The following is a 17,002-nucleotide window of genomic DNA, read 5'->3' as shown; positions in this document are numbered from 1 at the left end:
TCTACCACGCCTGTGCATAAATGCGAGCTTGGCGGTGAAAGGGTCAATGCTGTCTAAATTCATCAACTTCTTGATAAACGTATACACACACACACACACACACACACACACACACACACACACACCCCTTGAAGCTGTCCAAATTCATCGTTGTCTTCTCGATAAATGGCTTGACAGCTCGGGAGCTGTCTTCACGGGTGAGGTCTATCAGCCCACAGTAGGCTTGAGGTCAATACAAAGTAGGCCAAAGTTCACACCACCACCTTCGATCACGTGACGGATGTGCAGGTGCGGCACGTACGCTGCTCACGTGCAGAAAACGACTGGACGCGACAGCAGCCTGAAAGACGGTAGTGTGTGACGTCGCGCAGTCATTTTTTTCAAAAAAGAAAAACCAAAACACATAACCCTCCCCCCCCCCTTCCCCCACATACACACATCTCTTTCTCTCTCTGTCTTTGCAAATGTATTGAATTATTATTACTCTTTCTTTTTTTTTTTTGTCACAACAGATTTCTCTGTGTGAAATTCGGGCTGCTCTCCCCCAGGGAGAGCGCGTCGCTACACTGAGAACGCCACGCATTTTTTTTTTTTTTTTTTTAAATAATTTTTATTCTTTTCCTGTCTGCAGATTTTTATTTGTTTTCCTATCGAAGTGGATTTCTCTAGAGAATTTTGCCAATGACAACTCTTTTGTTGCCGTGGGTTCTTTTACGTGCGCTAAGTGCATGCTGCACACGGGACCTCGGTTTATCGTTTCACCCGAATGTCTAGCGTCCAGACCACCACTCAAGGTCTAGCAGAGGGGGGTGGAGAAAATAATGGCGACTGTGCGAACCAGTGCGCTCAGATTCTCTCGCTTCCTATGCGGACGCGTTACCTCTAGGCCATCACTCCACAATTATATTAATTATTTCTATATTATATTAAAGTAAGTTTGCAGTGTATAGTGATGCACGGGCGTCACTTGGTGAGCATGCGGTGGCTCGCCTACAAAAACTGAAAATTGAGACCCCCTCCTCTCTCTCTCTCTTTCTCTCTCTCTCTCTTTCTATACCCCTTCCATGTTCCTTACCATCTCTCTCTGTCTCTGCCTCATGTATTTTCAGGTCAGGGGTATCCCACCAAAATAACAACAACAGCAACAACCAACCAAACAAAAAACACCTCCCCCCTAACCCCTACCCCCACAACCCAACACACACACACACAGAGAGAACATCTCCAAACCAGTCCAACTTTCATAGCACCGAAATGTTTTGTTCTTCTTGTTGTTGTTTGTTTGTTGTCGCTGCTGCTATTGTTGTTGTTGTTGTTGTTACTGTTCTTGTTGTTGCTGGTCTTGTTGTTATTGTTCATGGTGGTGATGGTGGTGGTGGTGGTGGTGGTGGTGGAAGACACAAACATGTGCAGAAATGTTTCTGATGCCTCGTTGTCGGATCACAAAAAAAAGAGAAAAAAAAAAAAAAAAAAATGAAGAAGAAGAGAAAAATCTGGGTGTTGGAAATCTGGCACAATAAGTCGGTTTCTTTTTATCTCGTTATCAGATTGCTGTCATGGATATTTTTTTAGGGGGGCAGGGGGAGGGGGGGGGGCAGGGGGGGGTTGGGGGGGGGGGGGGGTGGCGGATATATAGATCTTGGATTTTTTGCCATCATACATGTCTATTTCGCGAGGAGGGGTAGGGGTGGGGGGGGGGTATTTCTTTGTGAGATTATTGGCATAGAGCACCAGTTCGTTTTTATTATAAGATTATTTTTTGGCACTGTACATGTCAGTATTTGTGTTTATCTTTATCTTTTAACTATTTATCGATTTGTCGTTGTTGTTGTTTGTATCTCGTAATTTGTTTCTTTGTTCTGGTTGTTTTGGTGGGTTTTTTTTGTTTTTTTTTTGTTTTCTGTTTTTTGTTTTTTTGTTGTTGCATAGTACATGTCTATTTTTAGGTATCTGGTTTGGAATTTGTTGGTACAGTACACTCATCTGGTTTTCTGTGTGTGTGTTCTTTTTTTTTCGCCAAGGTTTTTGGGGAGGAGGGAGGGGGGGGGGGGCATGTTTTCTTCAGATGAGATCCCAGTCATGGCTGGGGGCGGGGTCGAAGAGGGGGAGGACAGTTCTGATAAGCGTGGTCACGATCATCGTCATCATCATCGTCATCATCATCATCATTGACGTCATCGCTGTCCTTGTGGAGGTGGTCGTCGTCACCACCGCCGCTGACGTCGTTGCCGTAGACTGGCTGAGAATGAGGGATGACCTCACCGCTGACGCGGCCACGGTCCTTCTCCGGACCTTCTGGGGTCGGGGGTTCCAGTCCTCCAGGACCCTGGTCCTCCTCCTCCCCGTGACGACGGACCACCGACTCCTCTTTCTTGGGCCCAGAGTTCACGTAGTCTTCCTCAGGGTCGCTGGCTTCCTGCTCCTCTGCTGCTGCGGGCGACGCCTCCTGCATGGGGTCCACGTTGACGTAGTCCTCTTCGGGGTCTTCCGGTGATGGATCCTGTGCGCCCGGATATCGGCGACCTTGATTCTTGCCTGCGTCCTCCTCCTCCTGCTGATGCTTCTTCCGGTGTTTCTCTACCTCCTCTAGGAAGAACTTTGTCAGCTGCGGGCAGCTGAACGGGGCGGTGGGGTTTGGGAGGGAGGAGGTTTTGGAAGGCTCCATGGCGGTTCTTCTTTTCTTCTGCTTCCCGTGTTTGATATCCTGTGTCCTGGGGCCTGCGCTGAGCAGGGTCGCCCTGAGCTTGACTGCCGGGTCCTTGGTGGGCGTCCGCCTGGTGGCGGTGGTGGTGTTGCTGGTGGTGGGCATGTCCATCGTTTCGTACATTTCCCCGGGAATCCACGTGGGCGCTGAGGCTGGTTTGGGTCCGGGGGTCGGTTTTGATGTGGGGGCTATTTCGTAGGTGGGTTGGGTTTGTGTTAGGGGTGGGTCTGGGAGTATTTCGTAGGTGGGTTGGGGTGATGTTAGGGGTGGGTTTGCCGGTGCTGGGGGAGCGGGAGCTGGAGGAAGATTTGCCACTTCCTCGTCCTCTGATGAGTCTGTGGCCCGTGTCGGCTTCGGCTGAAAGATGAAGGACATTGACATTAAGGGGATTTTGTGGGCGATCATCATTCATCATTTATCATCATCATCATTGTTCATCATTTATCATCATCATCATATCATCGTTGTTCATCATTTATCATCATCATCCTCATTCATCGTTTATTATCATTCATCATTATCTTCTGAGGGGTCTGTGGCCTGTCTCGCCTTCGGCTGAAAGGACACTGACGTCAAGAAGGTTTTGATGGAGATCACTCTTCATCATTTATCATCATCACCATTCATCGCTAATCATCATCATCATCATTGTTCATCATTTATCATCATCACCCTCATTCATCATCATCATATATTAGCCATCATCATTCGTCGTTAATCATCATTTATCAATATCTTTCAGTAGCCATCATCAATGTTATTAGTAATCATCATTCATTTCTAAATAATCGTTATCATTATCATTACAATTAATCATCATCATTTATCATCATTATTCATCATTTATGATCCATCATCGTCATTATTCATAATCATCTTAAGCATCCTCCTCCTCATTATCATCATCGTCATTATCATCATTTATCATCATCATATTCACCATGACCATTTATCACAACTATCGTCACCACCACCGTCATCACCACCACCACTACCACCGCGCCCATCAGCATCATCATATTCATTATGCTAATTTATCCTCGTAATATTGATCATAATCATTTATCATCACCATCATTCATTCTCCTCCTCCTTTTCATCATCATCATCATTCACTATCACTGGTCAAATATCAACATCATCACCACTACCACCACCACCAGCATTCATTATCCTCCTCCTCCTCATCATCATTCCGCCTCCTCCCCCCCCCCCCCCCTGCTTCAACTAGACATCTTCCTGCATCCCCGCCCACCATCCCCCTCAGCCCCCAACCCCACCCCAAACCCCACCAACAAAAAACAACAACTGACCTTGGATGATTGACCTTGACCTTTTGCGACCTTGCTGGTGGGGTCAGGTTTGTAGCGAAAGAGATTGTCGTGACCCTGCTGAATGGATTCCGTGTTAGGGACGGCAGTGTCCACGTTAGCGTAGGAGGCTTGCTTAAGACCTTTTGACTGCCGGGAGAGGAGAGAGAAGAAAAAAAAAAAAGAAGCAGAAAGAGGTGTTTCAAATCATAAATCAAATCAGTATCCAGATCAATTAACCAAAAACAGCCAATCCCCCCCCCCCCTTCTCCCCCCCCCCCCCCCGCAATTTCCTTCTTTTGATGATGTCATCAGTGACGTCACTATGGACGTAAGTGCTACGTCCTCAGGCAATCAAGGGGTTAAAAAACATTAACAACGACAACAAAAGCTGTTCAGTCGGCTCCCTTTTCCCCCTTTGTCAGCCTTCTCGCCTCTACCCCCCCCCCCCCCCTTCCAACTCCCCCCCCCCCCACCCCCCACCCCCCCTCCTGGTACACTTCAGCATTTCTACGGGTTAAATGACGGTTAGGAGAATTAAAAGGCATTTCTATAGTTAAAGGAGAATACGTACAAAACGTTAAGGCATTTCTATAGCTAAAGGACAATCAAAAGGCATTTCTATAGTTGAAGGAGAATTAAAAGGCATTTCTATAGCTGAAGGAGAATTCAAAGGCATTTCTATAGTTGAAGGAGAATCAAAAGGCATTTCTATAGCTGAAGGAGAATTCAAAGGCATTTCTATAGCTGAAGGAGAATTCAAAGGCATTTCTTTAGTTTAAAGGAGAATTCAAAGGCATTTCTATAGTTAAAAGAGATTTAAAAGGCATATCTATAGTTAAAGGAGAATACGAACAAAAAGTTAAGGCATTTCTATAGTTAAAGGAGAATTAAAAGGCATTTCTATAGCTAAGGGAGAATTAAAAGGCATTTCTATAGTTAAAGGAGAATACGAACAAAAAGAAAATACGAACAAAAAGACATTTCTATAGTTAAAGGAGAATTAAAAGGCATATCTATAGTTAAAGGAGAATACGAACAAAAAGTTAAGACATTTCTATAGTTAAAGGACAATTAAAAGGCATTTATACAGTCAAAGGAGGATTTAATAGGCATACTAATTCCTATAGCTAAAGGAGAATACGAACAACAACAGCAACAACAAATTAAGGCATTTCTACGGTCAACGGCTTCCCTCCGGCTTAAAAACCTTGTTGACTAGCTTAGCTTAACCCAGAAATTAGTTCTAATTGGACTCGTACGACCGTCTTCCACGTTTCAACGGTCTCAGCCTACCACCACCACCACCCCCTCCCCGGTCCCCCCCTCACACCTCCACCCCACTACACACACCCCTCTCCTCACTCTCCTCCACCCCCTGCTGGATTTCCACCCGGAGTCAGTCAATGTTAGTCGGGCGCAACAACCGAGTGGGGAGTATAAAGCGTTGGACTTTCAACCTGAGGGTCTCGGGTTCGATCCCCGGTCCACGGCGCCTAGTAGATAAAGGGTGGAGGTGTTGTGTGTGTGTGTGTGTGTGTGTGTGTGTGTGTGAATGTATGTGTGTGTGTGTGTGTGTGTGTTTGTCTGCGAATGTATGTGAATGTGTGTGTGTGTGTGTGTGTGTGGTTTTTGACTCACTTGTGTAAACAAAGTGAGTCTATGTTTTAACCCGGTGTTCGGTTGTGTGTGTGTGTGTGTGTGTGTGTGTGTGTGTGTGTGTGTGTGTGTGTGTGTGTGTGTGTCTGTGTGTCCGTGGTAAACTTTAACATTGACATTTTCTCTGCAACTACTTTGTCAGTTGACACCAAATTTGGCATAAAAATAGGAAAAATTCAGTTCTTTCCATTCATCTTGTTTAAAACAATATTGCGCCTCTGGGATGGGCACAAAAAAATAAAGAATGAAGCCTAATTATATGCAAACTGCATTTACTGTTATATTTATATTTGTTGTATTCTCTAAACTTGGCACTTTGATCTGATATTCTGACCCAACAGCTAGAGAAGTCATTATTATCATTTTTTGTTCAAACAGGAACTTCTTTTCCTAAGCATGGAAGTTTTATTTATTTTGCAAACGTTTTGATGCAGATAGTAAAAAAGGGAAATTACTCTGTAATGCTAGTGGAGTTAATTTGCTTTAAACTGATCATTCTCATCTTAAACATTACATTTTGAAACAAGAGAGGCAAGGCCTTCAAGACTCACTTGTGATGCACTTAAAAAAAAAAAATCCAAGCTTTTTATGTATTGAGTATAATTTCAAAATGTAATGTTTAAGATGAGAATGATCAGTTTAAAGCAAACTAAGTTCCCCAGCAGAGTAATTTCTCTTGTTTTAATGTCTCCACCAAAACGTTTGCAATAAATAAAACTTCCATGCTTAGCAAAGGAAGTTCCTGTTTGAACAAAAAATGATAATAATGACAGATCTTTTGTTGGGTCGAATATCAGATGAAAGTGCCAAGTTTAGAGAATATAAAAAATATAAATATAACAGTAAATGCATTACACTCAATACATAAAAAGCTTGGATTTTTTAAAAAGTGTATCACAAGTGAGCCTTGAAGGCCTTGCCTCTCTTGTTTGTTTTGTTTTTTTTCCCGATGTGTAGGATATAATCATATGGATTTGCCTGAACGCAGTGACACCTCCTTGAGAAGTTAGAAACTTTGAACTGGAAAACTATAGTGGGATAACGAATGAACATCGTCGTGCATATGAGTATTGTCACGCCTGAAAATGACTTAAGAACCCATTTTATTTTATTTTGATAATGACAATGATAATAATAATGATAATCATAATAATAACAACAATAATAATAATGGATTCTATTCGAGTGATTGACCGCTTCCTTTATAACGACAAAGCAGACAGGGTAGCAAAAAGGGGAGCAAAGAATCATACAGATAGAATAAAAGTATATTGCCCATTGTCATACAAGGAAATAAGCAATGCCCAAGAAAGAGACTTTTATAGGTGCTTGAATTCAAGTCTAAAACCTCGTGAGTTGACTCTCAGACTTTGGTCCGATTCGCAGTCCAATTCTGAGTTTAGCTCTCAAACTATTATCAAATTCATTACGGACCAAGTATTGTTCTAATGTCAAGTGCATATACTTTAGTAACCTGACAGTTAAGCATATATTTTTTTTTTTTTTTACTGTAGCTTGATGAAGCCTTATGCACACGAAAGTGTGTCTTCAAAAGTGATTGAGGACGTTGATGTTTTTGACTTTTTGCATTCATTATCATTGTTTCGCTTGTCAGTTCAACGACTTTTCTTTTACGAAGTCCTTTAAGTAATTTCCTGTAATTGTATTTAGATTTTTTTTTTTCAAATTTCACCCTCATTTCACCCTCATTTGCCCAGTTTCCCCACAACCCTCCATTCATTCACATCTCCCACCCCTTCTAACCGATAATACTCACAAGTATTCATAAATACTTTAACAAAATGTCTTCAATCACCGACATGTGTGACGGGACATTAAACAAAATCCCCCCCCCCCACCACACACACACACACACACCCCTCCTCCTGACCGCTTTCATCACTGATTGAAAGCGTTGGACTGTCAATCTGAGGGTCTCGGGTTCGAATCACGGTGACGGCGCCTGGTGGGTAAAGGGTGGACATTTTTACGATCTCCCAGGTCAACATGTGTGCAGACCTGCTAGTGCCTGAACCCCCTTCGTGTGTATATGCAAGCAGAAGATCAAATACGCACGTTAAAAATCCTGTAATCCATGTCAGCGTTCGGTGGGTTATGGAAACAAGAACATACCCAGCATGCACACCCCCGAAAACGGAGTATGGCTGCCTACATGGCGGGGTAAAAACGGTCATACACGTAAAAGCCCACTCGTGTGCATACGAGTGAACGCAGAAGAAGAAGAAGATCACTGAAAGGGAGCTCAAAGCGCTTTACAGTAAACATTAAACACATTTTATTTTTATGTAGCTCTTCTCTTTTTCTTTCTCCTCCTACCCACCTTCTGTCTCGTCACGGGCACACCAGTAGAAGGAGGGACACCAGAAGCCATCGGCCTGCTGGCGCTTCGCACGTTCGTCCACTCCATGTCCCTCCTCCTCCTCCTCCTCCTCCGACGACGACGCCACAGCACCACCACCACTACCACCACCACCACTACAACAACAACAACGGCAGCGACAGTGCCGCCAGCTATGGCGCCGACGTCGTCGGAGTCGGAAGAGGGTTTGGGCGTGGTGACGCGGCAATTTCCTCTTCCGCTCCAAGCCCCGACGTTCTCTTCCAAGTTGCTTCCGTCAGGGCAGCTCGTGCAGTCGTCCTCTCGCGCGCCAGTGCACGCGCCGCATGTCACGTGACACGGCAGGCAGCGCACGAGCTGGGCGGGGGAGGAGGAGGAGGAGGAGGAGGTGGTGATGGAGGGGTCTGGGTCTGGGGTATATATATATATATATTATTTATGTGATTTATGTGATATCATATGTGGCATAGTATGATATGATGTGACGAAACAGGACAGAGAGAATAGGAAATGATCGGATATCATATGTGGCACAGTATGATATGATGTGATGAAACAGAACAGAGAGAATAGGAAATGATCGGATATCATATGTGGCATAGAATGATATGATGTGATGAAACAGAACAGAGAGAATAGGAAATGATCGGATATCATATGTGGCATAGTATGATATGATGTGACGAAAAAGGACAGAGAGAATAGGATATGATCAGATATATCCACGCTTCTTCCCCTCCACTCCTCTGTGTGACTGAAGGAGTGAACGTCCACGCATTGCTGTGGACACTGCTCGTTCCGTCTGGAGGGGAAGAACTGTGGATATTGCCATTGGAATATATGGTATATTTTGATATGATAGGACTGGATTTGATGCGATGTGATATATATATCATATGACATGACGTATATCGTATCATGTCATGTCACACTCACACACAAAAGTATACGCACGCACGCATGTACTAATACACACGTACACACACACACAACCACCTCCGCCACAACACACACACTCCACCACCACAACAACACAACACACACACCACCACCACCACGACAACACACACACACAAACACACCACCACCACATCAACAACGCAACACACATACCACCACCACAACACACACACACATACACACACACACCACCACCACCACCACCACCACCACATCAACAACGCAACACAAACACCACCACCACAACACACACACACACACACACACACCACCACCACCACCATCACAACAACAACAACAACAACACAACACACACACCACCACCACAACACACACACACCACCATCACACTACCACCACCACACCACCAACTACTACAACACACACACACACACATACACACACACACACACACACACACACACACACTTCTCTCTCCCCCACACTCCTTCTCCTCCATTTCCCTCCATCCCCAGACCCTCCACCCCCACCCCCGCCCCCACTGTACCCGTGGCGAGACAGTCAGTGGTGTTCCCCTCAGAGCTTTCAAAATGGCCGTCAGGACATGACGTCGGACACAGCAGTAATGCCCCACCGCAGGAACAGCAACTCTGTGCACCTCCGGCAAGGTCTTGACACGCCAGTTGCTGCCCCTGCACCGAGATAGTTAATGTGATGATGATAAATATGGACTGTTGGTAAAGGATTAAATAATAAAATAAAATAAAATAAAATAAAATACAAATGGGAAAAAAAGGTTTAAAGGTTCCATAGCCTTTTTACGACCATTCTCTCTCTCTCTCTCTCTCTCTCTCTCTCTCCCTCACACACACACACACACACACACACACACACACACACACACCACTCGAACACACATATTATCTAATATCACTCAACGTGACCAGACATTAAATCAAAGAAAGAACACACACACGAGTGCGTGTGATTTTGTGTGTGCATGCGTGTGTGTGCGTGGTGGTTTTTTTTTTTTCTCTCTCTCTTTCTTTCTTTTTTATTTCATTATTTGTGTGTGTGTGTGTGTGTGTGTGTGTGTGTGTGTGTGTGTGTGTGTGTGTGTGTGTGTGTGTGTGTGTGTGTGTTCTTTGTTTTATTTTGTTTTTCTGTTTTTTCTTTTTTTTGGCCATTGAAGAAAGCCTCATGTTCAGCCCTGAAGAAAAGAGAAGTCTAAAAAAAAATTAATAAAAAAATAAAAAGAAGAAAATAGAAAAAAAACAGAAGAAAAAGAGAGAAAAAAGTGCTAAAAACTAAATAAAATAAAATAAAATAAAATAAAAGGACGATGATGAATTAGGACTGTTGTTAAAGGATTAAAAAGGTTTAAAGGCCCAAAAGCCGTTTTTGGTGGTGGGGGCGGGGAGGGGGGGGGGGGGTCGGTGGGGGGGGGGGGGGGGGGGGGGGGGGGGGGGGGGTTTCGGGGGAGGGGGGGGAGGAGGGGGGAGGTAATGCGTGTGAGGGAAGGACCACCGGGGAAGTGATTTCACATCTGTGTCGAGGGCAGGGCTCGTGTGAGGAAAGCGGACCCCAATCCTCTCCTTCTGCCCTGTGGGTTGGGCACTGACAGAATAGACCCACTGCCCTGTGGGTTGGGCACTGACAGAATAGACCCACCGCCCTGTGGGTTGGGCACTGATAGAATAGACCCACTGCCCTGTGGGTTGGGCACTGACAGAATAGACCCACCGCCCTGTGGGTTGGGCACTGATAGAATAGACCCACTGCCCTGTGGGTTGGGCACTGATAGAATAGACCCACTACCCTGTGGGTTGGGCACTGATAGAATAGACCCACTACCCTGTGGGTTGGGATATACAGAATAGACCCACCGCCCTATGGGTTGGGCACTGATAGAATAGACCCACCGCCCTATGGGTTGGGCACTGATAGAATAGACCCACTGCCCTGTGGGTTGGGCACTGATAGAATAGACCCACTGCCCTGTGGGTTGGGCACTGATAGAATAGACCCACCGCCCTATGGGTTGGGCACTGATAGAATAGACCCACCGCCCTATGGGTTGGGCACTGATAGAATAGACCCACTTCCCTGTGGGTTGGGCACTGATAGAATAGACCCACTACCCTGTGGGTTGGGCACTGATAGAATAGACCCTTTGTCCTGTGGGTTGGGCACTGATAGAATAGACCCTTTGTCCTGTGGGTTGGGCACTGACAGAATAGACCCACCGCCCTATCGGTTGGGCACTGATAGAATAGACCCACTACCCTGTGGGTTGGGCACTGATAGAATAGACCCTTTGTCCTGTGGGTTGGGCACTGACAGAATAGACCCACCGCCCTGTGGGTTGGGCACTGACAGAATAGACCCACCGCCCTGTGGGTTGGGCACTGATAGAATAGACCCACTGTCCTGTGGGTTGGGCACTGATAGAATAGACCCAGTGCCCTGTGGGTTGGGCACTGTTAGAACAGACCCACTGCCCTGTGGGCTGGGCACTGATAGAATAGACCCTTTGTCCTGTGGGTTGGACACTGACAGAATAGACCCACTACCCTGTGGGTTGGGCACTGACAGAATAGACCCACTACCCTGTGGGTTGGGCACTGACAGAATAGACCCACTACCCTGTGGGTTGGGCACTGATAGAATAGACCCACTGCCCTGTGGGTTGGGCACTGATAGAATAGACCCACTAACCTGTGGGTTGGGCACTGTTAGAATAGACCCACTGCCCTGTGGGTTGGGCACTGACAGAATAGACCCACTACCCTGTGGGTTGGGCACTGATAGAATAGACCCACTGTCCTGTGGGTTGGGCACTGACAGAATAGACCCACTAACCTGTGGGTTGGGCACTGTTAGAATAGACCCACTGCCCTGTGGGTTGGGCACTGACAGAATAGACCCACTACCCTGTGGGTTGGGCACTGATAGAATAGACCCACTGTCCTGTGGGTTGGGCACTGATAGAATAGACCCTCTGCCCTGCCATGCATGTCGAAAGAGGCGACTTCTGTCTTTGCTGCTGTGTGCACATGTTAAATGATTGGTATAAGGACAGGCCCGGCGCTTCCTTTTTGAGGAGGTGTCTGGGTTTGTTCCAACGTACCTTTTATTTGCCTGTGTGCTAGCGTAAGCAGCACTGACTTGAAGTTGTGTGCCTTGTGAATGGAGAGAGTTACCACTCTTTACTATTTGTTAATCGGAGGATAAAGGGGTGTGCGTAGGGTTAACTACCCTACCTGTAAAAAAAAAGACCAGTTACAGAAGCATCGACGACAAAGAAACTGGACTGGACTGGCCAGAACAGCCCAGAACAGAGTGCGATGGCGAGGGGTCGTCGATGGCCTATGCTCCACCGGGAGCGATGGGCATAAGTAAGTAAGTCAGTTCGTTCGTTTATTTATTTATAGTCTGTTCATCTTAGACTGAAAATAAATGATATTATTATTATTATTAGGATTATTATCATTCCTATCAGAATGATGATTGTTAGTATTAATTAGAAATCGACATTTCTGTATATTCGAATGAAAAGGGGGTGGTTGAGATGAGGGGGGAGGGGGGGCAAGGGGGATGGAACTAAGATAGATAGATAGAGAGAGAGAGAGAGAGAGAGAGAGAGAGAGAGAGAGAGACAGACAGACAGACAGACAGACAGACAGAGAAAACAGAATGTGGAAAAGATAGAATACAAAATTTAAAATGGAGAGGGTGAGTGTCAGTGATTGGAGAAAGAAAAAAACCCATAATATTGGAAGGGTGTGTGTGAGAGGCGGGACGGCAGAACTGAGCGGGATTAGGACAAAAAAAACAAACAAAAAAACAAAAAACAAAAATTGTATGCACTACTTCTGTAGATTACTTTTTTGAAAAGAAGTTCATGTGGGGACCTACAATAAACAACCAACTGGACTATCTAACACATAACTAGCTAACTTTAACTCTCTCCATACGAACGGCGAAAGAGACGACGTTAACAGCGTTTCATCCCAATTACCATCATCAAAATATTGCAAGCGGAACGTTCTTATACTGAAGAGGTGAATATTGACAAAGAATACCACAGTTCTGACGACGGAAGCTAAAGGTTGGGTCATTCAGACACCCACTGGACATCCAAGGGGTCTGTGTAGAGGAGAAGAGAGGACTGGCCATACTGAGTGAGTTAATAAAGACCAGTTTGAAATATATAACCTTTTCCAAAAAATGTTAACATTTGAAACTGGTAACACGTGTTCCGTAATTTCTGGAGGCAAAAAAGGTTTCATTACTAAACAGCGGGTTAAAACGTGCTCTACCGTTAAACGTCCCTTGCAAATGCATTCAATATTTTCACAATATTTTGTGTATGGGGCATTTAGTAATAACCTAAATGCCATGCTCTTAACAGCCCTGCCAGGTTTTTTTTAGCATTTAATAAGGCAGAAGTGTTGACTACTAAAGACAGAAAGGAATTTTGCAATATTACACATTTCAGATGATGATAAACGATGAGGAAGTTCAATTGCAATTAAAGCGTTTTTAGCTCCAAACTTTGCAAGATGATCTGCACGTTCATTAGAGAAAAGCCCACAGTGTGAGGGAATCCAGCACATTCCAATGTTAGTTCCTCACATTTGAATACAGTGAATCAAAAATCGTATTTCAAAAATGATGTTATAATTAATGTTCGTACAACCTGATTTGATAGACTGCAGAAAAGTAAGTAAGTAATCCCCTCCTTCCGCAATTTCTTTCTTTTTTTTCAATAACCTTCCCCAATCGAACTGAGATACAAACCGTCACCATTCACGCCTGACTACGGGTGGATTCAGTTTCAGATTCGGGTAGTTTATTCATCAAGGCTACAGCCCCGTATTACTAAAAGGGCGTCATACCTGGGTGGGGTGATAGGGAGATTCGGGAAAAAGTGGCTTTCCCAATGGACACAACACCATGCCGAAACGGGAGACTCGAACTCTGATCAATGATGAACACTGGATTACAACTCAAGTCCAACGCCTAACCGCCTAATTCTTTTTGGGTGGCTCCCATCGGAGACCCACAAGAATGAAAAGAGAACAGCTACAACGCAGCATTCGTATTGTAATGTATTGCATTGCATTGTATTGCATTGTATTGTATTGCATTGTATTGTATTGTATTGTATTGTATTGCATTGTATTGTATTACTCATTTGTCACAACAGATTTCTCAGTGTGAAATTCGGGCTGTTCTCCCCAGGGAGAGCGTGTCGCTACACTGACAGCGTCACCCAATTTTTTTTTTTTTTTTTCTGTCTGCAGATTTATTTGTTTTCCTCTCGTAGTGGATTTGATTTTTCAACAGAATTTTGCCAGGGACAAAACTTTCGTTGCTATGCGTTCTTTCACGTGCACCAAATACATGCTGCACACGGGACCTCGGTTTATCGTCGCATCTGAATGACTAGCGTCCAGACCAACACTCAAGGTCTATTGGAGGGGGAGAAAAATATTGGTGACTATGGGATTCGAACCAGTGCGCTCCGATTCACTCGCTTCCTGGGCGGACCCGTTACCGCTAGGCCATCACACCACAATCCAAGTTCGTTAATTTATTCACAGTCTGTTCATCTTAGATGATGATATCAGCCTGAAAATATATGAGGTTATTATCATTATTATTATTGTCATCATTATCATTATCAGTTCTATAATCATGATAATTAATTTCTATCATTTTTACTTAGAAATCATCATTTCTGAAAATCAATAATAGGGGTAGGATTATTTAGCTGAAAAGGGGGCGGTTGAGGTGGAGGGTGTATATGTGGAGGGGGCGTGGAGTGGGGGGCTGGGATGGGGGGGCTAAAAAAGGAAGAGAAAGAGAGAGAACAGAATGTGGAAAAGACAGAGTACAAAATCGAATTCCACAAACCAAGTTCCGAGCAACGAAGGAAGCTTTCGTAGCTGTACCCTGGAATATCACTCAGAGGGACCTCCTACCCGTAATGACAAGATACCCAGGACTACAAACCAAAGTCCGAGCAACATTGAAAGCTTTCAGAGCTTTACCCTAGAACATCACCCAGAAGGAACTCCTACTCGTAATGACAAGATACCCAGGACTACAATCCAAATTCCTAGCAATTAAAGCTTTCAGAATTGTACCTTGAAACGTCACTCAGAAGGAACTCCTACCCGTAATGACAAGATACCCAGGACTACAATCCAAATTCCTAGCAATTAAAGCTTTCAGAATTGTACCTTGGAACGTCACTCAGAAGGACCTCCTACACGTAATGACAAGATACCCAGGACTACAATCCAAATTCCGAGCAACGAAGGAAGCTTTCAGAACTGACCTCTGGAATGTCACTCAGAACCCTTGGAACTCCTACCCGTAATGACAAGATACCCAGGACTACAACCCAAACTCAGAGTTTCAGTATCAGTTTCAGTAGCTCAAGGAGGCGTCACTGCGTTCGGACAAATCCATATACGCTACACCACATCTGCCAAGCAGATGCCTGACCTCAGAACAACGAAGAAAGCTTTCAGAGCTCTGGAATATCACCCAGAACCTTTGGAACTCCTACCCGTAATGACAAGATACCCAGAACTACAACCCAAACTCAGAACAACGAAGAAAGCTTTCAGACCTGTACCTTGGAATATCACTCAGAAGGAACTCCTACCCGAAATGACAAGATACCCAGGACTACAAACCAAGTTCCGAGTAACGAAAGCTTTCACAGATGCCTCCTGGAATGTCACTCAAAGGGACATCCACCCGTAATAACAAGATACCCAGGACTACAAACGAAATGCCTAGCAATGGAAGCTTTCAGAACTGACCCCTGGAATATCACCCAGAAGGAACTCCTGCCCGTAATGAGAAGATACCCAGGACTACAACCCAAACTCAGAACAACAATGAAATTTTTCAGACCTGTACCCTGGAATATCACCCAGAAGGAACTCCTACCCGTAAAGACAAGATACCCAGGACTACAAACAAAATTTCGACCAACAATAAAAGCTTTCAGAGCTATACTCTGGAATATCACCCAGAACCTTTGGAACTCCTACCCGTAATGACAAAATACCCAGGACTACAAACCAAACTCAGAACAACGAAGAAAGCTTTCAGACCTGTACCTTGGAATATCACTCAGAAGGAACTCCTACCCGTAATGACAAGATACCCAGGACTACAAACCAAGTTCCGAGTAACGAAAGCTTTCACAGATGCCTCCTGGAATGTCACTCAAAGGGACATCCACCCGTAATGACAAGATACCCAGGACTACAAACCAAATGCCTAGCAATTGAAGCTTTCAGAACTGACCCCTGGAATATCACCCAGAAGGAACTCCTGCCCGTAATGAGAAGATACCCAGGACTACAACCCAAACTTAGAACAACAATGAAATTTTTCAGACCTGTACCCTGGAATATCACCCAGAAGGAACTCCTACCCGTAAAGACAAGATACCCAGGACTACAAACCAAATTTCGACCAACAATAAAAGCTTTCAGAGCTGTACTCTGGAATATCACCCAGAACCTTTGGAACTCCTACCCGTAATGACAAGATACCCAGAACTACAACCCAAACTCAGAACAACGAAGAAAGCTTTCAGACCTGTACCTTGGAATATCACTCAGAAGGAACTCCTACCCGAAATGACAAGATACCCAGGACTACAAACCAAGTTCCGAGTAACGAAAGCTTTCACAGATGCCTCCTGGAATGTCACTCAAAGGGACATCCACCCGTAATAACAAGATACCCAGGACTACAAACGAAATGCCTAGCAATGGAAGCTTTCAGAACTGACCCCTGGAATATCACCCAGAAGGAACTCCTACCCGTAAAGACAAGATACCCAGGACTACAAACCAAATTTCGAGCAACAATAAAAGCTTTCAGAGCTGTACCCCGGAATGTCACCCAAAAGGAGCTTCTACCCGTAATGACAAGATACTCAGTACCCGGGACTCCACCCCAGAACCCAGAAACAACAGAACCCTGGCCAAAGCAAACCAAGATGTGTGTGTG

At 44.8% G+C, this 17,002-nt stretch overlaps 1 protein-coding gene across 1 annotated transcript in view; it reads right to left on the bottom strand.

The window, feature by feature from the left end:
* Window positions 1-1,632: 1,632 nt before the first annotated feature.
* LOC143276934 (uncharacterized) overlaps window positions 1,633-17,002 on the bottom strand; it is a 40,298-nt gene continuing 24,928 nt past the window's right edge. Inside the window, exons 3-6 of the mRNA XM_076581605.1 lie at window positions 9,501-9,645; window positions 8,015-8,442; window positions 4,018-4,164; window positions 1,633-3,061 (exon numbers count right to left, since the gene is read on the bottom strand). Of these exons, the coding sequence (XP_076437720.1) occupies window positions 2,078-3,061; window positions 4,018-4,164; window positions 8,015-8,442; window positions 9,501-9,645 (1,704 nt within the window). The 3' untranslated portion in view covers window positions 1,633-2,077. The remainder of the gene's footprint in view (window positions 3,062-4,017; window positions 4,165-8,014; window positions 8,443-9,500; window positions 9,646-17,002) is intronic.

This window comes from Babylonia areolata, chromosome 33, assembly GCF_041734735.1.
Source record: "Babylonia areolata isolate BAREFJ2019XMU chromosome 33, ASM4173473v1, whole genome shotgun sequence".
Taxonomy (NCBI): domain Eukaryota; kingdom Metazoa; phylum Mollusca; class Gastropoda; order Neogastropoda; family Buccinidae; genus Babylonia; species Babylonia areolata.
This window is presented reverse-complemented; position numbering and strand designations above follow the sequence as displayed.